This window comes from Pecten maximus, chromosome 17, assembly GCF_902652985.1.
Source record: "Pecten maximus chromosome 17, xPecMax1.1, whole genome shotgun sequence".
Lineage (NCBI taxonomy): Eukaryota > Metazoa > Mollusca > Bivalvia > Pectinida > Pectinidae > Pecten > Pecten maximus.
The window spans coordinates 4,694,417-4,717,284 of NC_047031.1; the positions used below are offsets into that span (position 1 = coordinate 4,694,417).

General features: G+C 33.4%; 1 protein-coding gene across 1 annotated transcript in view; it reads left to right on the forward strand.

The window, feature by feature from the left end:
- Positions 1-22,868, forward strand: part of LOC117315848 (GA-binding protein subunit beta-1-like) — a 133,304-nt gene that overhangs the window by 73,096 nt on the left and 37,340 nt on the right. Inside the window, exons 6-7 of the mRNA XM_033870251.1 lie at positions 8,385-8,468; positions 14,546-14,629. Coding sequence (XP_033726142.1) covers positions 8,385-8,468; positions 14,546-14,629 — 168 coding nt within the window. The remainder of the gene's footprint in view (positions 1-8,384; positions 8,469-14,545; positions 14,630-22,868) is intronic.

A 22,868-nucleotide genomic window follows, 5' to 3' on the forward strand; every position in this document is an offset into this window, starting at 1 on the left:
CAGACCAAAACATCGTCAATTTTAAACGCACACAAAAAGCACATCGTTTCATTTAGGCCACTACAACAGTTACTACATCATCCAAAAACTATCACAGTTATGGGATATAATCTTGTTGGTAATGCACATTGTTGTCATTAATCCGTATTTTCGAAAATCCATTGGGTCCTATTTGACATGTCCTAGTTTTGTAATTAAGCCAACCTTACGCCAAACCAAAACATCGTCGATGTTAAACGCACACAAAAAGCACATCGTTTTGTGTAAGGCACTACAAAAATAACTACATTATCCTAAATCAATCATACTTATGGGATATGATCTTGTTTATCATGCACAGTGTTGTCATATATCCGTATTTTCGAAAACCTCATAGGGACTTTTCGAAAATTGAAGATTCCCGCCGATCTTCCCTGCGGTGTGCTTGACTTTCATACTAAAAACACAAACACTGTGACAGCAAATTGTGATATATTTCACATTGATGACACTTCTGCACTTTGACATGAATGAAATTAAAGCACTTCATTGGAAACGGGTGATGATTTCAAATAGAAATTATGAATATCGATAATTCTAATCCTGTGTCTGGTTTTCAAGTTTTCTCCAATATGTCGTCAGGTGAAGACTGAACCAAGCGACCGCAAAGGATTGTGGGAAGGTCAATGACCACCACTTAGACATAGGGGCAAATAGAGAGTAGCCAAGCTCTCTATATATGTCTCTGTATATACTTAAAATGAGAGTTTTCTAACAGCAGTTCCACTATATATGTATAGCCACTTGTAGTCGAAGGATCAACACATGACATATTGAATTCATGCCAATTATTCCCATTGGTTCCTTTCAACTATATTATTTGAATGTCCAAATAAATTGCTGCTGCTTTCACTTTTTGGAATTGGAATTTGGAATTCGAAATTGATGTGTTATGAACCAATTTTAATTGTTTTTAAATGTTCCAAGAAAATCCAGTGTTTATACATTTCTGTACAGATGTGATTTCTTAATTTTGAACAAAATCACCATGTAATGATAAGATGTAATGATAAATTTAAACAGTGGAAAAAAACAATTACTATCGCCAGGTACATCATACACATTGTCAGTCTGATTTTGAATTGTAATTCTTTGTGGGATATCATAATGTACATGTATACGCCATTCTAGATGTTGATTTAAATACAACTGCAAATGTCAATTCAAAGAAAAAATATCTCTAGAAATTACACCAAAATAATGAATAGTTCTGTCTATGTTTGTACTCTCAAAAAATGTTTAAAAACAAAAATCAGATATTTTTCCTTAAAAACTGTCAAGGTAATGTGTAATTGAAGAATATATAGAACAGTCTGATTTTTTTTATCTATATGTTGCAATCAATTGAATAAGTCTTTTTTTACAGTAGCTTTTAAAGCAAATACCAGTTTAGAGTATGGCACTACATATACAGTAGATTCTCTACAGTAGGCCTAAGCTTAAAATTCATATTACCGAGAGTATTCTGCATTGTGTCTATCTAGATCTACCAGTATTTTGCAGAAAAATGTCAACTTTGCTGTAAATTATTTTGCTTTAGGAAAAATAATGGCATATCTGTATTATCATTTTTTAAATACTATTAAAATGAGGGGAAAGAAGTGCAGTTCCAATAATTAGTAATGTTGCACTGGCAGTGTGATAAAGCAGTTTCAATAGTATCCTTTTTTATGTAAGATCTAAGATTTCTACATGTTTCAAATTCAAAATTAGATTTTAAGTGCAAAATAAAAACTAATTTGTTGGGGTAGGAATAACCAGATCAACCAATTTACCAATTGTGTGTCTTGAATATTGGCTGTGTTGACGTGCGACTTTGGTAATAGTTGAAGCGGACGACCCGTGAAATATGACCTTTCATGACATTACTTTTTAAATTTATAATTTCCGACATACAGATTCTGCAGCCGGGAATTGTCGATATGTTCCGTCCACAATCAATTGCAATCGCAACATATCGGCTAATTTTCGGCAATCATCGGAAATGTGCCGAATGTTCCCTGTTCCGTCCTCGAAACCATAACTCGAGCTACATTTTATTCGCACTCTATAACAGATATATTTTACAAAAATGATTAGTCAGAATTATGAACACACCAACTGCATTTACGTAACGTCAGACTTGTTATGTGAACATTTTCTGCAGACATCTGCACCAGGGTTCCTTAGTGTTACTGTTTCCGTTTCTCGCATATTTTTTTTTCTGGCTGTACCATCCCGTAGGACGTTATGCGAATTGGACTAGAATATTTTACATACGTGCACCTGAACGGGAAAGAGCTTCGCTCGGGCAGCTTCGCTGACCGAAGAGCTTCGCTCTTATTGTGATTTGTATCAAAATGTACTTCCTCTAAAATTTCTTTCTCATCAGTTATTAGCTCACCTGCCCGAAGGGCAAGTGAGCTTATGCCGTGGCGCTGCGTCCGTCGTCCGTCCGGCCCAGAGACCTAATATTGGGCCTGTAGCATGCTGGGGAGAAGGGGTCCCAAGTTTGTTCAAATGATTAAAGTTGACCTTCATTCAAGGTCACAGGGGTCAAAAAGGCTAAAATCTTTAAACGACTTCTTCTCAATAACCAATAGCCCCAGGGATTTGATATTTAGTCTGTAGCATGCTGGAGTGAAGTTTGTTAAAATGAATGACCTTGACCTTCATTCAAGGTCACAGGAGTCAAAAAGGCTAAAATCTTTAAACGACTTCTTCTCAATAACCAAGAGTCCCGGGGAGTTGATATTGGGTCTGTATCATGCTGCGGTAAAGGGCTTCCTACTTTGTTCAAATGAATGACCTTGACCTTCAAGGTCACGTCGATCAAGTATGCTTAAATCTTTAAATGACTATTATTGAATAGCCAAAGTGCGGAGAGACATTATATTGGTCCTGTAGCATGTTTTCAAATAACTGCAGGATTCATATATGAAAAGATCACTGCATTGCAGGTGAGCGATTTGGGCCCATTGGGCCCTTGTTACTCAACCACTATCTTTCTCTATTTTAGTAATATTTTTATTAATATAATTATATGTATCTAAATTACAAAAAAAAAAAAAAAAAACATTTATAGTTTTTCTCCTCCTTCTAGCCAAATTTCGTTTGATCTGACTATATGACCCTTCATCTTAATCTTTCTGAGGTCTTCTAACTCATTCTTTTCTCCTCATACATTTCCAAATTAGATACCCATGAATCACTTTTTCAAGCATTTCTATATCAGATATTAACATTCTTTCTCTTTTATCGCTTTCTCTTTTTTAAATGATGCATGTGATAGTGTTGTTCCCCTGATCTTCATGAAGAGTGTTTCCCAAAAAAGTTTATCATCAATACTATTGTTTTTATTCGGGTAATTGTATCTTTAACTTTTGTACATATTCATGGAGAAGAAAATTCTTTTTTATTTCCGTAGGCCTGTGTGGTACATCTTAACCACTCGGCCACCGCGGCCCCCGCCTTTTACAAAGTAATTAATCTAAGTTCTAATGATATAATTCAATGGTGTGATCTGTATCCGACATTAATATTAGTCTTATAAATAATGTTTAAGAGGTTTTATATGGTGAGGAAGAAAAATAATCTTCCTTGTTTATTTGTTCTTTTTTCTCCATATATATCGCTTGTGGCTGGGATAGAAATCTCTAAAGGATCATTCAAATTATTTTCTTCTATTATTGTCAATAGGCATTTACGTGCATTAGGATAAGTTATATGTGAATAATTATTAGTATTCATATAAGGGTCTACAACTAAACTGAAGTCCCCTCATAGGATAGAACTAGTATTACTGCAACTATTAATTTGTTCATCATTTTTTTTCATAAAAATCAGGATCAACTCTATTTGGACCATACGTATTAACTAATGTGAGTCTATTTCTCTCAATGCTAACATCTAGCACTATTACCTTACCTTGCAAATCACTCCATAAACAATACATTTCAAATTCAAAGTTATTGTTAAAAATAATACATACTCCTCCCCATTGTTCAGTAATTTCTTTCAGTGGTCTTTTATGAAATGGGTGTCCTGTAGACAGGTAATATCATAATCAGTGCAAAGGGTTTTTTTTAAATTAAAAACATCAGCCCTTTTCTCTTTTTGACCTAATCCTCTACAGTTTGCAGATGGTTAGGGACCAAAGGTATTTTAAAAGTGGAGGAAACTGGCGTCGAATTTACAGTTGAAGTCATTGTAACGAATTCTATCGCAGACTACAACCAAAAAATTCAACAAATCAACAATGTGTCAAACAAGCTTTGGCATCCATAGCGAATTTACAAAAAATAATATGTCTAATCGAATCGGCATATTTCAGTCAGCAGCGAAAAAGACCTTGTCTGTGTCAGCACCTTTTCGATGGTATACGAAGCTTCATGCTTTACAAGAATCAGCTAGGCACATCCACGTGAAAATAACTTGCAGACATATGCTAACATAGCTAGCGTGAATTAAATCAAACCGATTCGTCGCGAAGCTTTCCACGAGAAAGTTAAAACGCTGCATGACTATTACACTTGTATTCAATATGATTTCTGCTTTTTGTGCCAATGCTCCTCGCTAAAAGCAAATCTCTATTGTGAAAATAAGTATATATAACGAATGAAATTTTGGTTAATGATTATCACTCTGTTGAATAGTTCAACTTAAATTCAAGCGATATCACATTTTTGTTTTTTGCTTTAAAAACAACGAAGAATAAGGCAAATTACTTTAACGATTGGACATGTTTTGTATTGTATTTGAATGGTTTTAGTGACCCTCAATTATAACCAATTACATTTATAAATATTCAGATGTATTGATTTTAACCAGCCGTATGTATACAAACTGTACATTGGATGCATGATACACAGCCGGCGGTCCAACTGTCTTATCTCCCTGCCAAAAATAGCAAGTTACCAAGAAATCAATTCAAAGGAAATTAATTTTCATATTTATGATAAACTAAAAAAAGTGCTAAGTTTGACTAGGACCCCGATATTGTTATACGAACATCATATCAAAGAAGAAGAAAATGTTAAAAAAAAAAAATATTTAGAAAATACACCAAATAGTTTAAAGATGACTGCTGACAAAGAAAACTTTTTTCTTCAAAATTTGAACAAGTTGTCGCATGTATGGCCAGATAGGATCAGGGACTGTGATCATTTAAATGGTTGTTACCTAGATACGAATCACAGTAGCTACAGCTTCCAGTACTAGTTAAAGGTTACAGGACACAAAGTTTACATAACCGTGACTGATTATGACATGCTTTTTGTTGATGAATCATCGGAAACAATTAAATCGAAACCACTCTAGTGTATCCTAAATAATATGTAAAAGTATATTTCCTTCCCACTAGGAAGAGCTTTGCAATTCTTGAAAGCAACACTTGGAAGATTGGTTCCTAATTTGTAATCACGGATAATCAACATATTTCACTACACATATGGGAGAGACTAGCATTGTCGGTGTGTAATTAAAGTAAACATTACACAGAGTATATATTTCATTGAAACGGCGACAGTAAATCAGTCGAACCTGTGAATAAAGGACACATGAGGGACAAGGCAAAATTGTACTTTACAGGGAGGTGTCCTTAATATAGAGGGCACTGAGTAGTGTCCCTTATAAACGAAGAAGCAAACAAAAACTGATTACAGTACAATATATATACCCTGATTAATTATAAATTAACACTAAAACAAATGAATACAAGAGGCCCATGGGCCTTAACGGTCACCTGAGATATGAAATATTTCAGCTAATCTAATTGACCCTTTTTGGCCCAATCCATCAGTTCAAGGGCTCGTCAGGGTCAACATGTGCATATCATTAAGCTGTCGTCCTATGCTGATAATGTTAACCAAGCTAGAGTCATAATACAAATCCAACAAGTAATAGTCAAAAATAGGATTTCCCTATATATTATAGCAAATTTACCCTTTCCAACGGGCAAAAGTGAGACCCATTAGACCCCTTTGTCCATGAAAAGTATTTGATTCTATTTTATATGGGTACTGAGAAAAATATTTTTTGAATTTTAGTCACTTTGACAATTTTAATGCACACCCATCTGTCACTGGGGTCAGTCAGGGCCAACATGTGCATACCATCAAACTGTTATCCCATGCTGATAACGTTAACCAGGTTAGAAAGAGTTCCAATACAAATCTAACAAAAAAAAGGCAAAAAATGTGATTTTTATTTTAAAACTATAGTATAGTTTACTCCCTCCCCAGGGGCAAACGTGTGACCCCAGGGTTAAGAAATTCATAAATTTCGGTAGAGCACCATAACACCTTCCCATCTCTGAAGAGTGCTTGTTTCTGCCATATCTAAGAGTAGATCAGAAGATTTTTGAAAATTCAGTCAATTTGACCCTTTTTAAAATCACCCATCAGCCCCTGGGGGTCATTCAGGGCCAACATCTGCATACCTTAAAACTGTTATCACATACCCATTTTAGGTCACCGTGACCTAAAAAGACAAATCATTAAAGATAAATGCTTAATTAATTTTAATCATTCATCAGACAAAAAAAATGTGGTTGATAGCTTTTAATTTATATATTAAGCCTATAGTTTCAAAAAATATCAAATTATACTGAATATCTATTCAGACAAATACTCGACAAAGTCAAAAAAGTAAATCTAGTTCGTATTAAAACATTTTTTATTAATCATCAATTTTGTAAAATCAATAGGTTTGAAATATTTTTTCTATTACAACATTAATCCGTTATAAATAAAATTTCATTTTCCTCTGATAATTATAATCCCTTAGCATTTATTTCGAGATATATTTATAAATAGTGATTTGTATTGGGGATTCCTTGAACTGTCCGTTATAGAGAGGTATTCGCTATAACAGGTTCGAATGTATCATAAAACAGATACCATTCCATTTGCTATATACATTTTCATTCGTTATAAACTTCATGTTATTTCCACATGGAAAATAATTTGATCAGCAAACAACATGATGGACTGGAAATGAACGGCATGTGCGGCTTAAAACCGATTCGTCGCCAACCTTTTCCGCAAAAAAACCCCTAAAAACGGTACAGGTATTATTAAATACGGTTTCTGTCTTTGATATCAATGCACCGCCCTAACAATTATCTTTATTGTAAAAGGAAGCATATATAACGAATAAAATGGTAGTTAGTTATTAACATTGTGTTGAGTAATTCAACTTAAATAATAAAGCGTTATCCCATTTGTGTTTTTGTTTCAAAACACAACTGAACATAAGGATACATTATATTAATGATTGACATGTTCTGACAAATATTTAAATCAGCATATTCCGTCATAGCGCTTTATTTATCATTATCACGTTTGAATCATCAAAGTTAACCTAACAATATTGAGTTTAACATGATTTATTTATTTTCCTTCAGCAATAAACAAAAACAGGGGCACTAAGTCACCAGATATCATGACCAGCTTGTCTACCCTTGAATAAACACTTGTATTGATATATGATTATATCTAAATAAGATATTTTCCCACAGCTATCATATGTTTTGATTAAGATAAATCAACATTAGTTATATATATATACATATCAAACAAACTACTTTGCAGCATAACAAAACAATGATCAGAAACAACCTTCTTAGAATCCTAAAACTCGGTCTCGCAAATTGCATATATCTTTAATCTTGTTAAATGACGTATATGCATAACTCTTGATTTGTCGGGAATTTTTTATTTTTTTTTTTTTTTTATTCTTTACTGATGTTTAAACTGCATTTTTACAGATATTTCAAGTGATAGAAATTACCACACATGTTATTAAAAAAAAGAAAACTCCATGTAATCCAACAACATATTGGATGGGAAACAGGCATTATTTGATATAATAAGCTAAACACACCAACGCGAAGATAATCTATGATGCTAGGGTATCCCGAAAAAAAACAGGATTAAACCGATCGTCGATAACTTTCCGAAAAAGGGGCATGGTTTTTCGTTTAAAAAAGAAATAGAGAAAAGAAGTATATATAGATAATATAAGTTGAAATCAAAATATAAAGAAAGGGACATGTTCTATAATATATTGGAGCAGTTTACGTGATCATTTTCTTTAACCGATTAGATAGCCACTCATTTCGTTATTACGTTTCAATGCAAATATAATCAATTTGTATCAAAAAAAAAATATATATATATATATATTTGTCGTTATATAACATTCCATAGTCTGTTTATTACTACATCCAAATCATACTGATCATCTGTGCATTTCAGAGGCATGCAGAATATCTGTACAGCAAATGCATTATTTACCGATGATAAAGATTAAAACTTGTAAAGTGTGAATACAATCCTGCAATTAAATGTCGACTTTTGATTCAGTCTGATGCATTGGAATGGGCAGCAAGACGTGGTCATCAGGACATCGTGGAAATGCTGCTAAAGAATGGGGCGGACCCTAATAAGGTGAGTGTTAAACTTTATGATACTTGTTCCATTTAGTGTATCTTGGCAACAAATTAACTGTCATCTGTACTGTCAAGCGTCCTTGTTTCTGTGTGAATTATTTAGCAAAAAAAATATATCCACATATAACATACAACACATTTCCTCTGGCTTACACTTATATCAGGATACGATTTTATTAATGATAAATTTGAAATTAAATTTCTCATACAATATCCATTACTAAATTTGTACATTACTAATTCATTTAAGTGCTGGTGATTTTGACATATTAATGATGACCTCGCAAATGTATAAAACAATATCATTTATATATGATATCTTGCAAGTCCTACCTTTAACATCAAACCAAACCAAACTGTGAATAAATCAATGAGAAGATTTTTGAAATTTCAGTCAATTTGACCCTTTTTAATCCCGCCAACCAGGTCCAGGGGTTCGGTCAGGGCCAACATGTGCATGCCTTCAGACAGTTATCCCATGCTGATAATGTTAGCCAGGTTTGAATGAGTTCCAAAGGAAATCCAACAAATAATAGTCAAAAATGTGATTTCTCTAAATAAATTATAACAAACTTTACCCTCTCCCAACCGGCAAACGTGAGACCTCAAGATCATAAAATTCACAACTTTGGCAGAGCACCATAACACCCTCCCATCTCTGAAGAGTGCTTGTTTCTTCCATTTGTAAGAGTAGATAAGAAGATTTTTGAAATTTCAGTCAATTTGACCCTTTTTAACTTCACCCATCAGCCCCTGGGGGTCAGTCAGGGCCAACATCTGCATACCTTCAAACTGTTATCACATGCCCATTTTAGGTCACCGTGACCTAAGAAGACAAATCATTAAAGATATATGCTTAATTAATTTTCAATCATTCATCTGACAAAAAAATGAAGTTGATAGTTTTTTAATTTATATTAAGCCTATAGTTTCAAAACATATCAAATTATACCGAATATCTATTCAGACAAATACTCAACAAAGTCAAAAAATGAAATCTAGTTCTTATTAAAACAATTTGTATTAATCATCAATTTTGTAAAATAAATATGTTTGAAATATCTTTTCTATTACAACATTAACTCTTTATAAATGAAAGTGCATTTTCCTTTGTTAATTATAATTCCTTAGCATTTATTTCGAGATATATTTTCTGAAATCCATATAGGGATTTAATTTAATAAATACCGTTTTCTGGTTCAGTCAATTACTAGAGTGTATACAAAGACACTTGGAACTCCTAAGCTGTGCTGTTTTTAAGATATTACGTAGTCATATGCCGAGGAGTTCCGAGTGTGAGAAATGGCGGCTGATAGCCATGCACTTGCAAGTTGCGCACTGTCAGATTTGCTTATGGTTATTTTGTAGGCAAAACAATTATTACAGGCATAACTATTGCTTTGTCCCTCTTTTGTGGTCTTGATAATTATTCAATTACCACCTGACAATTCTGGTTGTCTATGCTATGGTTGAATGGCTTGCTGTCCCCGATGTGGTTGAATAAACAAACACCTCTGCCGATGGCGATTAGTCAGTCTCCTGTAATTACTGCCCATTGTTACACTCAAGTGACCGTACAATAAATAACTGATGTAGTGGCTTCCCAAGTTAACATTGCTGCCAATGGAATTGAGTAAAACAATGACTCTACTAGTAATTAGAAACTTTTTTTAACACAAATAACAACACAAATATGGTTTCTTGTGTCCGTTATACGGAATTTTGTACTACTTTACGAACAAAAATAAGTGCCCACTGTCCGCATTAATAAGGCTTCCACTATATACATGATATCTATATAGTGATTTGTATTAGGAATTCCTGGAACTGTCCGTTATAGAGAGGTATCCGCTATAACAGGTTCGAATGTATTAGAAAACAGATACCATTCCCTTTGTTATATACATTTCCATTCGTTATAAACTTCATGTTATTTCCGCATGGAAAATAATTTGATCAGCAAACAAAATGATGGACTGGAAATGAACGACATGAGCGACTTAAAACTATTCAACTTCGAACAACTGTGTGCGCAAGCTAGGTACGTCCACGTAGCTCAACATGACCCGCTGACAAATGCTAGCGTTACCAGCGTGAACTTAATCAAACCGATTCGTCGCGAACCTTTTCCACAAAAAAATATTGACATTAATCACAAGAATTACTAATTCACCAGATAACATGATCAGGTGGTCTTTCCTTGATCAAAACCCCTTACATTTTTATATCTTTATATATTTCCTTAAAACTATCATATGGAATTGATATAGATTCGCATTCATAATATACATTTATATTTGGGAAAATCACTTTGCAACATGATAGACAATAATCAGGGACTGACATTTTGAATTCTTAAACTCAGTTAAATGGATCATCACGAGATATCTGTTTTCTTAAACAATAAAAGAAAACATAATATTGTGGTGATATGATATGCAAGAGTATATTGCTTCACACAATTCACACAAGAGGACACATCAGGACATTGTGGATATTTGCCAAAAAATGCGCGAACTCTATTCAAGTGAGTTATCAAAGTTCATTCCACGTTGTATATTAGGAATGTCATGCCAACAAAATTACTGTCATATAAACTGTTCGTCCTCTTTGTTTCTGTTTGATTAAAACATATATCTACATATAACAACCAGAACGTATCCTTTATTATGCAGCAAAAATAAAGATACATACTACCATTTTACACATCACTTAAATTATTATATATCTAAGGATGTCTCTTGACCGACCATGACAACGTTACATATCACGGGTGATATGACGCTTGAATGCCGACATATGGTATACCACTCGGAACTTGCGTCTTTGTTTTTTTTATGGTATTTAGTTTATTTGGTAGAAATATTCGCGTGTAAATATTTCCACGTGTTATCATCTCATGTGGATAATTTCGCGGATATTGAATGGTCGCGAAATAAGCAAAAATGACCACGCCGCGAACATTTTCAATTTTCATTGATAATACACATTTATACTGGGCAAAAATCAATTTGCAACAGGAAAAGAAATGATCAAGAATTGACTTGTGAATTGAATTGAATTGAATAGAGAACTATGTTTTCTTAAATATTAAAAGGAAATATATGTGGTGATATAATATGCAAGAGTGAGTCTATTGCTACACACAAATCATACAAAAACAAATTCTCAGAACATTTCTAAAATGTTGCCAAGGAAGTGAGTTTTCAAAATCCATTCAGCATTATATGTTGGGAGTTTTATGGAAACAACATTACTGTCTTATAAACTGTTCGTCCTTTTTTGCTTCTCTTAAAGTGAAACAATATATGTGCATGTAATGACCAACACGTATCCTTTAGTACACAGTAAATAGAAATACAATGAAATGGTTGAAATATCTTCGATTACAAAGTTTCAAATCATGTTTATTAATTGAATCGGGTAGCAATTACTGAAAACATAATATAAAACATCTTTTTTAGATATTTACTAATCCAGACCAAAGAGTTTTCTTAATCTATCACAGTGTCAGTGATAATTTACATGTTTAATCAAGGGTGGCATGTAAAACAATATTTTGAAACTTATCTAAACATCAAACAAATACATCAAAATATAACTTACATATCCCATTGCAAGTACAACTAGATACGTGTTAGCTCCATTTCGCACATGTCGAAAATTTCATTTCGGTAAAACAGTTTTTTGGAGTTTCGAATATTTAGTTACACACTCTTCTTAATAGCACGAACATGATTGAATCAACCTTATTTTAAGATACAATTAAACAATATGAATAATGTCAGAAAAATATAACAATCTACTGACCAATCTGCAACTAATAACTAGTTATATTGTTCGTGAGTTTCACAATTCGGTTTAGTTTACACATCTACGAGAAATAAAATTGATTTTCAAATGCCATACAAAGAAATGAAAGCTTTTTTTAAAAACTATACAAATTTACTCTTTATTACTCTTAGTTGTATTCACTTTTTTCTAGTCTCTAGATTCATGCGATAACTCTTATTGAAGTACCATCGGAAGAAACCAAATAGTTGTTCAGTGAGTAGGTCTCGTCCTTGAAACTTTTTACTTGAACTGGAACGTAATCTGTCACAATATTTGAATCTGTCGAAACAGACGAATTGGCTTTTTTCGTTGTTTTTTTTTATTACTTATTAACTTACCAGTTTCAAAATTTAAAAAAAAGTCAACAGTGATATTTGGATAACATATTGCGCTCAGAGATTTTGGGTGTAGATACCACGAGCTATCCGTTCGTCACATTTTGCAACATTTCCCGAGCATATTATTTTGAAAACATAAAGAACATGTAATGATTATCCACATACATATTCCGCGTGGTAAGATCATGAACAGTCTAGATAAAGGAACTTTGGAATCACATGATTTCCCATAGACTACATTGTTTACATTTACCACTGTGCTGCTTAAATTGAGTCTTCAACACTGGCCCACTTACCATAATTTTGAGGACGGTTATCTCACAAACATGTAAATATAAATTTTTATAAATTCATAAGAACTTTTTTACATGGTCCGCCGTCTTGTTTTGATTTTAGCACCAACAATTCACCTTAATTTACAGCAAATCATATAACTCAACTTCTCCAGACAACAACACACTAAAAACAACATATGAACTTTGGGAACTTTTTTCATTTGAATATCCGATCAATAAGCCATAATGTATCCATCCTCTTATTCAATTTTCCCCCTAAACGGAGATAACACAAAGTGGATTTTGATTTGGTTCTCTGGTCCCTAAAGCACGTTTCCGTAGTATCTGATCAAAATGATGCTTGATAACGATTGTTTGACATTACACTAACCAATCAAGTATTATAATAACAATCATTGAACATTATGTCGTTAGTGTGTTTCCCATGGTTTTTAGTTTATAATGAAGTAATCGTAAATAAGAAATGTATTGCTATACCAATTGGTTGTTCAGATTATTTCATACTTGAGTGGATTAATGTTACTCTTGTGTGTATTTATGTTAAGTATAATGTTGTGTTTTTACATTCACAAGGGGTTGTTTAGTTATGTTCCAAGATAAGACTGTACTGGATTAATTTGAGTTTTTTTTTTTTCAATTGACGCTTGACAGTGTTGATGTTTAAAATGGATACAGTTTCACATAACACTTCTTTTTTCTAGTAATCAACACAATCATGATGACAACTATGTCTAACAAAATGGCTCTTTACAGAATTGAAACTATGTATAGACAATAGTTGAAACAATTACGACCAAAAATATTAAAAGTATAAATCAGGAATTCGATGTAAAGAGAAACACAGAAAGTTGCTAAAAGTGACAGGATAATAACGGAAAGTGTTCCTGAGTGTTACCATCGTCAACCTGTAGGATTTCACAAATTACGAATTAGACAAATATGCAATTATATTTGTATGAATGGATTCAATAAATATAACCTATTAAAGTAGACGTTCAATCAAAGTGAACCAATGTACCAAGTACAATACGCCCAGTAAAAGATGTGTCCGTGACAGGTCATGAATGAGGGCATGAGCAACATTTTGGTGAAGTTTAACATAACTTGCGACATTCCACTCGTCTTTGGCTGACATAACCTAAGTATTAAGCTGATAAAGAATATCGATCCCGGACAAAGATGTTACCTCTTTGATGAAAGTCTAAATGTTGGTCGAAATGCCAGCTTTTGGTACATGACACACCGCCTAGCTATGAATGGTTAACGTGATCATTATCCATAACAAATTACTCACATAGATATCCACTCATTTCGGTATTACGTTTCAATAAAAACATTATCGATTGATATGGATACAATATATGTCTATTGCAACATAACATACCACAGTCTGTCTATTTCTTCATGAAAAGCATACTGATCATCTGTGCTTTTAAGACGCATGCAAAATATCTGTATTGAAAATGCAATCTTTAACGATGCTATTGATTTGAGTTTGCTAAATATTTATGCAATCATGTAGTTAGGCAAATGCATTCCGATGATAATGATTAAAACTTGTAAATTATTTATACAATCCTGCAATTTAATGTCAACTTTTGATTCAGTCCCATGCATTGGGTGAGGCAGCAGAATGTGGTCATCGGGACATCGTGGACGTGTTGTTAAAGAATGGCGCGGACCCTAATAAAGTGAGTTTTTAAAGTTTATTCCACTCGTTTTATTTAATGTTTCATGGCTGGGCTACACATTTACTGCCGTCTATACTGTTAACCTTCCATGTTTCCGTGTGGTTTATCAAACAGAAAGCATTGTATGCACATATAGTATACAACACATTTCCTTTGTATACAAAAACATAGAGGTACGATTTTTTATTTTTCAAATAAAAAAATTAAATCATTTTTTATTTCAATTATATCCATCACAATTTCTTATTCAGAGCTTATCTAGATCAAGCAGTTTTCCTAATTTATTGAAGTGCCAATCATATTTGCCATATTTACTGATGGCTGGCCTTGTGCAAATACATATAAAACAGCAATTTACAGCATTTTGCAAGTCTCACCTTAAACATTATACTAAGCTCTTTATTTTTCAATAAAGGAATGTTGAAAATAAGAACGATTGACAAAAGTGCGAAACTATTAAAAAAACTGTGAACCCATTATTCTATAATTAATATTGACTTTTGATATTGGATCTGTTAAAACTATGACCAGTAATTACCTTCCTTGAAATCTAAAAGTTAGTCTAGAAGAATGCATACAGCTTTATCCAGTTAAATGACGTATGTAGATAACACTTGATCTCTGATTACTATAATCGACCTTACACTAAAGGTCCTCGTCCCATGTCGGTCCCGTTATTTTATATTCGAAGAGCGAATAAAGACCAATTATGAAAAATTCCATCCATTCTCACATTTGAACTAAACCAACCAATATTGGGATAAAAACTAACAATACATGTATATAACATTTTTTTTATACAAGAATTTTATTCGTCCAGCATTATTGATATATATATATATAATAATAATAAAGTTGAAATGCCCATGTGACGGTAAATAATAATAAAATAAAAGGCCAAAAACATATCTGCTGTCTCCCTAGTACTTTTGCGGCTACATCCTGCCGCTCTTCAGGGGATTATATATATGTGTAATAAATAGAGATTGCCTGGGTTGGGGAGCCCTGGGATCAAACCCCTGAACAGTAGTGTATCCTCACGCAGGAGGACTTGCTCACTGCACTCAAATTAATTCTAGGAGTGTGTAGAACGGAAGGTAACTTTTAGCAAAATGTTCTCTTCACTGAAGTATATTAAGTTTCAAAAAGATAAGTTCAGAAGGTTTAGTCCAAAATGTAAGAAGTAAATTTAAAGTATCAAATAGTATAATATATATTATACATATATATATTTATATGTGGCTCTACTTGTTCAGTACAGATGCAAATAATGGAGAGATTAAAATATTCTAATAAAGAAACAGAACAGAAACAACAAAAGAACACCACATTATACATTCGCATTATGGACTCAAATATATAAACATAGCACATCAAATCACAACCATAGCCACCCAAACAGGTATACATCATATGAAGATTGACATATTAGCGTTACAACTGCTGAATCATGTATATGCATACTATTATTGTAGTACACAAATGACTAAAAATTGGCATATATGTCCAGTGAACGAGAGAATATACCTATAAATCACAACAGTATACAAAAATCAAATATGTATGTACATTTGATCAATTACATTAGTAGAAATCGAAGTCCACAATATAACAATTAAAGTTAAGTTGAAAACAGGATAAGTACTACCACTTATGTAGGTAAGGTTGGGAATAAATCACGTTTCTCATTCATTTTGACAAACAGTTATGGTTATTGTTGTTTTATATTATCAAACACGGGTCGGTAATTACAATTTCATCTACCGGTCCTCATCCATTTGTCCACTACAACAGCAGTTAAAAAAACTAATTTTCGAACATATCTTTTCAATTAATCCATACCAGTGGGCTGACACCTAAAGGAGTGTCACAGAAAGAATGAAGTGTAGTTAGGGAAGATAACTCTGGTTGAGCACGAACGACTGAGGATGATACAGAAATATCCGTCTTGAGTTCGGAGGTTCAATGCACGAGTCCTGGTTTATATCAAAATCGGTCAATGTTAATATTTCGACCAATAAGAAGCCTCAGCGTGGTTCTATGGCAAGACAATATGTGAGGTTGAATTTGCATCTAAAATTTCACCAATTTAATTCCTCTATGAGGTTGCTATGGCAATGAATCCTATGTGGTTGTATTCGAATTCCCATATTTACCATTTTGCATCCAAATTCAATGTCTAAACTTCGACCAAAAAGAAGCCTCGATAACTAGTACACTGGTAACCCCCAAAACCTTTATGTCCTGTCATTTAGCATTCATACCTTCACTTGCTCTTAATTTCCTCACTTTCACTTAATTTCCTCACTTGCACTTAATTTGTTCGCGGTACATTTAAAACTCTCAATTACGTTTAAATATTAATACTGCCGCGAGGAAATTGAAGGATTTGGGGTTATCTCTCACTGTAATAATTTTCACAAGCCTTCAGTTTTCGGGAATATGACACATTAATTGATTATTAAACATCAATTGGCATCTATGCAAGCATACGTTCAGGGTCTCGTGTGTGTTGTTGTTCAGTGAGGTAATCACTCACTACTATAAGGAGACCCAGCCTCAAAACGATCCTGGTTGCAATATATGCACGTGGTGATGAAACAAGCAAACAATCAGCCCTAAGAGTTATCGCCCCTTACTACACTCCCTTCTTTATTTCATCAAATCTTTCGATGCATACATTTTTTGACAACATTTTTGCTATTTCATATTTGAATGACAAAAACTGATTCAAACCTTCAAGACTAAGCCTTAGTTTTTTCATAACACAGAGAATATATATCTACAATTTCACATATAGTATAAGGAAAGTAAAAGGTAATGAAAAGCAGCTGGTATCTCCAAAAAGTACTGTTTCCAATTCAAAATCAGTTACTTTACTAGTTTTATCAAATATTCAAGGTTTGAAATTTTGCCAAAGTTGAAAGTATTGTGGACATTCCCCAAAAGATGCTCTATGGTTTCCATTTCTGTATTGTGAGAGACTTTAATAGTTTTTAAATAACCATTTAGAGGAAGAACGCGGTGTTGTCGCCAGTATTGAGATCACTGCATTGTTGTATAGTTCAGTACATATTTTTAAAAGCATCATGCTGTTTCCATTTCTGTTCAGCTGTTATTTCAATCAAACGTGTATAAATGTCCTTAAATCCTTTACTATTCTTCAATATCATGTAAATATGACTTGGAACCAGTGGTCTTTCTATTGTATTTTTTGCCATGGAAAATAGATCTAGATCCTTACATATTTGTTTGATGGACTGACATATACTCTGATAAAGCAAAAAAAAAATATGATTCTTATCAAATTTCTGTTTAAAGTTTATAAAAGATAGAAACTTATTATATTGATCTAATAAATCACAAACATTTTAACACCCTTTTTTAAAACCAGTTTCTTTTAAAAAAGGAGTTGTTGCCAATAGAGAAATTGGGTTATACCAAATCGGAAAGCTTAAGAATTCTTGCGAAGTTTGTACTTGTGCTACTTGTGAAATTTTAACCAATGCATGAAAAATATTTTTCCAAATGTCAATATCAGTTCTGCAATGTTTAACAAAGTACCTAGGTCTGATATATTTTCAACAATATTGATCCAACATTTGTTTCAGTTCTTAAGTATTCTTCGCAATCATGTAGACTTTAGACTGCAAATAAATTGTGATGTATTCATCATTTTGAGGTCTCCATTTACTTAATTTTGAACAATAGTACTTCTTTTAATTTTGTCAACTGGTGATTTCTAAATAAAATTAAGGAACATATTCTACAATTGTTGTATAATGGCGTTGTAAGTGGTTGGGATAGATATACACAAATGGTTTAATTTTGGTATAATGATTGATTTCAATTCTACTATCCTACCAACAGATGTTAGAATTCCCCGTAACCACTGACTTACACTGCTCTATTTATCATGGCTTAAGAATAATTCATCAGAGCAATTTCTTCTAAGTTAACTGAAAAGTCATGACAGAGTAATTTTAATTTTGTTTCCATCCATTTTAGATTCAATCTGTGATGGTACACATCTGCACTAAGTTTTCCCCTTCCTTTCCAAATAACTTTAGTTTTATCCTTATTTACTTTTAAACCAGATTTTTTTTTCCAAAACACTCTAATATATTTAAAGTTTCACGAGTTTTTAGATCCATCTAACATTATTGATGTGTCATTTGCAAACTGTGACAGTTTATGAGCTTTTTATCCAATTTGAATACCATGGATATTTTATTATTCCTAAGAAGAATTGCTGATATTTCAGCGACAAGCAAAAATAGATATGGAAAGACCGGGTCCGCTTGTCGGCAGTCCTTCTGTATGTTAAAGAAATCTGACAGAATACAGTTTTGAGTTATACAATGTAGAAAATGTATTTTCATATAAAGTTTTATCCATATTTTGGCTCTATCTCCAAAATCAGAAAAAAGACAATTACCTTATTTAGAAATTTTCATGAGACTGCGTCGTAGGCTTGTTCAAAGTCTATGAAAATTAAAAACCCTGGTATTTTATTCAAATCAGCATAAATTATGATGTCATAGATAAGTCTTGTGTCTTCACCCATGCATCTTCCAGCTAAAAAAAACTGTTTCAGAAATAATGCTATCTACAACTGTTGTTAGTCTATTTGCTATACAAGCTGATGCTTATTTTTTACAATGTTTAAACAAAATTATAGGTCTCCAATGTTTTAGTAAATGTCTATAATTATCTACCTTTGGTATACAAGTGATGCTACCTTGTCTTAGTGTAATCAATAATTCCCCATTTATGTAGCCAAAATAATGGGATCTTATAATACAACATTTCAAATTTATCCAGAAAAATCTGAACAAGGAGACTTGGAAAAATCTGAATCAATCACACACGATCACAGGTAAATCGGGCTTTGTGCATGTGCATCGATGTTCCGGAACTTATTTCACATGTTGTAGTAAATCCGCCATTACGTCAGACCAAAACATCGTCAATTTTAAAAGCACATAAAAAGCACATCGTTTCATTTAGGCCACTACAACAGTTACTACATTATCCAAAAACTATCACACTTATGGGATATAATCTTGTTGGTAATGCACATTGTTGTCATTAATCCGTATTTTCGAAAATCCATTGGGTCCTATTTGACATGTCCTAGTTTTGTAATTAAGCCACCTTACGCCAAACCAAAACATCGTCAATGTTAAACGCACACAAAAAGCACATCAATTTGTGTAAGGCACTACAAAAATAACTACAGTATCCTAAATCAATCATACTTATGCGATATGATCTTGTTTATCATGCACATTGTTGTCATATATCCGTATTTTCGAAAACCTCATAGGGACTTTTCGAAAATTGAAGATTCCCGCCGATCTTCCCTGCGGTGTGCTTGACTTTCATACTAAAAACACAAACACTGTGACAGCAAATTGTGATATATTTCACATTGATGACCTTCTGCACTTCGACATAAATGAAATTAAGGCACTTCATTGGGAACGGGTGATGATTTCAAATAGAAATTATGAATATCGAAAATTCTAATCCTGTGTCTGGTTTTCAAGTTTTCTCCAATATGGCGTCAGGTGAAGACTGAACCGAGCGACCGCAAAGGAAGGTCAATGACCACCACTTAGACATAGGGCAAATAGAGAGTAGCCAAGCTCTCTATATATGTCTCTGTATATACTTAAAATGAGAGTTTTCTAACAGCAGTTCCACTATATATATATATAGCCACTTGTAGTCGAAGGATCAACACATGACATATTGAATACATGCCAATTATTCCCATTGGTTCCTTTCAACTATACTTTTATTTGAATGTCCAAATAAATTGCTGCTGCTTTCACTTAGGAAAGCGTAGCACAACCATTATTTAATAGCATATGCGTCCTGTATTTGGAATTCGAAATTGCTGTGTTGTGAACCAATTTTAATTGTTTTTTAATGTTCCAAGGAAATTCAGTGTTTATACATTTCTGTACAGATGTGCTTTCTTAATCTTTGAGAAAAATCACCATGTAATGATAAGATGTAATGATAAATTTAAACAGTGGAAAAAACAATTACTATCACCAGGTACATCATACACATTGTCAGTCTGATTTTGAATTGTAATTCTTTGTGGGATATCATAATGTACATGTATACGCCATTCTAGATGTTGATTTAAATACAACTGCAAATGTCAATTCAAAGAAAAATATCTCTAGAAATTACACCAAAATAATGAATAGATCTGTCTATTTTTGTACTCTTTAAGAATATTTAAAAACAAAAATCAGATATCTTTCCTTAAAAACTGTCAAGGTAATGTGTTATTGAAGAATAGATAGAACAGTCTTATTTTTTTTATCTATATGTTGCAATAAATTGAATAAGTCTTTTTTTACAGTAGCTTTTAAAGCATATACCAGTTTAGAGTATGGCACTATATATACAGTAGATCCTCTACTGTAGGCCTAAGCTTAAAATTCATATTACCGAGAGTATTCTGCATTGTGTCTATCTAGATCTACCAGTATTTTGCAGAAAAATGTCAACTTTGCTGTAAAATATTTTACTTTAGGAAAAATAATGGCATATCTGTAATATCATTTTTTAAATATTATTAAAATGGGGGGAAAGAAGTGCAGTTCCAATAATTAGTAATGTTGCACTGGCAGTGTGATAAAGCAGTTTCAATAGTATCCTTTTTGATGTAAGATCTAAGATTTCTCCATGTTTCAAATTCAAAATTAGATTTTAAGTGCAAAATAAAAACTAATTTGTTGGGGGAGGAATAACCAGATTAACCAATTTACCAATTGTGTGTCTTGAATATTGGCTGTGTTGACGTGCGACTTTGGTAATAGTTGAAGCGGACGATCCGTGAAATATGACCTTTCATGACATTACTTTTTTAATTTATAATTTCCGACATACCGATTCTGCAGCCGGGAATTGTCGGTATGTTCCGTCCACCATCAATTGCAATCGCAACAGATCGGCTAATTTTCGGCAATCATCGGAAATGTGCCGAATGTTCCCTGTTCCGTCCTCGAAACCATAACTCGAGCTACAATGTATTCACACGCTATTACAGATATATTTTACAAAAGTAATTAGTCATAATTATGGACACCGGACCGGAGAGCTTCGCTCTTATTATGATTTGTATAAAAATGTACTTCCTCTAAAATTTCTTTCTTATCAGTTATTAGCTCACCTGCCCGAAGGGCAAGTGAGCTTATGCCGTGGCGCTGCGTCCGTCGTCCGTCCGTCGTCCGTCCGGCCGGCCGTCCGTCCGGCGTCAACTTTTCCATTCAAGCAACTTCTTCTTAATAACCAAAAGGCCCAGAGACCTAATATTGGGCCTGTAGCATGCTGGGGTGGAGGGCTACCAAGTTTGTTCAAATGATTAAAGTTGACCTTCATTCAAGGTCACAGGGGTCAAAAAGGCTAAAATCTTTAAACGACTTCTTCTCAATAACCAAGAGCCCCAGGGATTTGATATTTGGTCTGTAGCATGCTTGAGTTAAGGGCTACCAAGTTTGTTCAAATGAATGACATTGACCTTTATTCAAGGTCACAGGAGTCCAAAATGCTAAAATCTTTAAACGACTTCTCAATAACCAAGAGCCCAGAGACCTAATATTTGGCCTGTAGAATGCTGTGGTTAACCGCTATCAAGTTTATTGAAATGAATGACCTTGATCCTCATTCAAGGTCACAGGAGTCCAAAAGGCTAAAATCTTTAAACGACTTCTTCTCAATAACCAAGAGTCCAAGGGAGTTGATATTGGGTCTGTAGCATGCTGAGGTAAATGGCTACCAAGTTTAATCAAATAAATGACCTTGACCTACATTCAAGGTCACAGGAGTTAAAAAGGCTAAAATCTTTAAACGACTTCTTCTCAATAACCAAGAGGCCCAGGGAGTTGATATTGGGTCTGTAGCATGCTGCGGTAAAGGGCTACCTAGTTTGTTCAAATGAATGACCTTGACCTTCAAGGTCACGTCGATCAAGTATGCTTAAATCTTTAAATGACTTTTAGTGAATAGCCAAAGTGCGGAGAGACATTATATTGGTCCTGTAGCATGGTTTCAAATAACTGCAGGATCCATATATGAAAAGATCACTGCATTGCAGGTGAGCGATTTGGGCCCATTGGGCCCTTGTTACTCAACCACTGTCTTTCTCTATTTTAAAATTCATATTTCGTTTCTATTATAATCTTAAAATTTGCATCACAAGATCGTTTAGAAG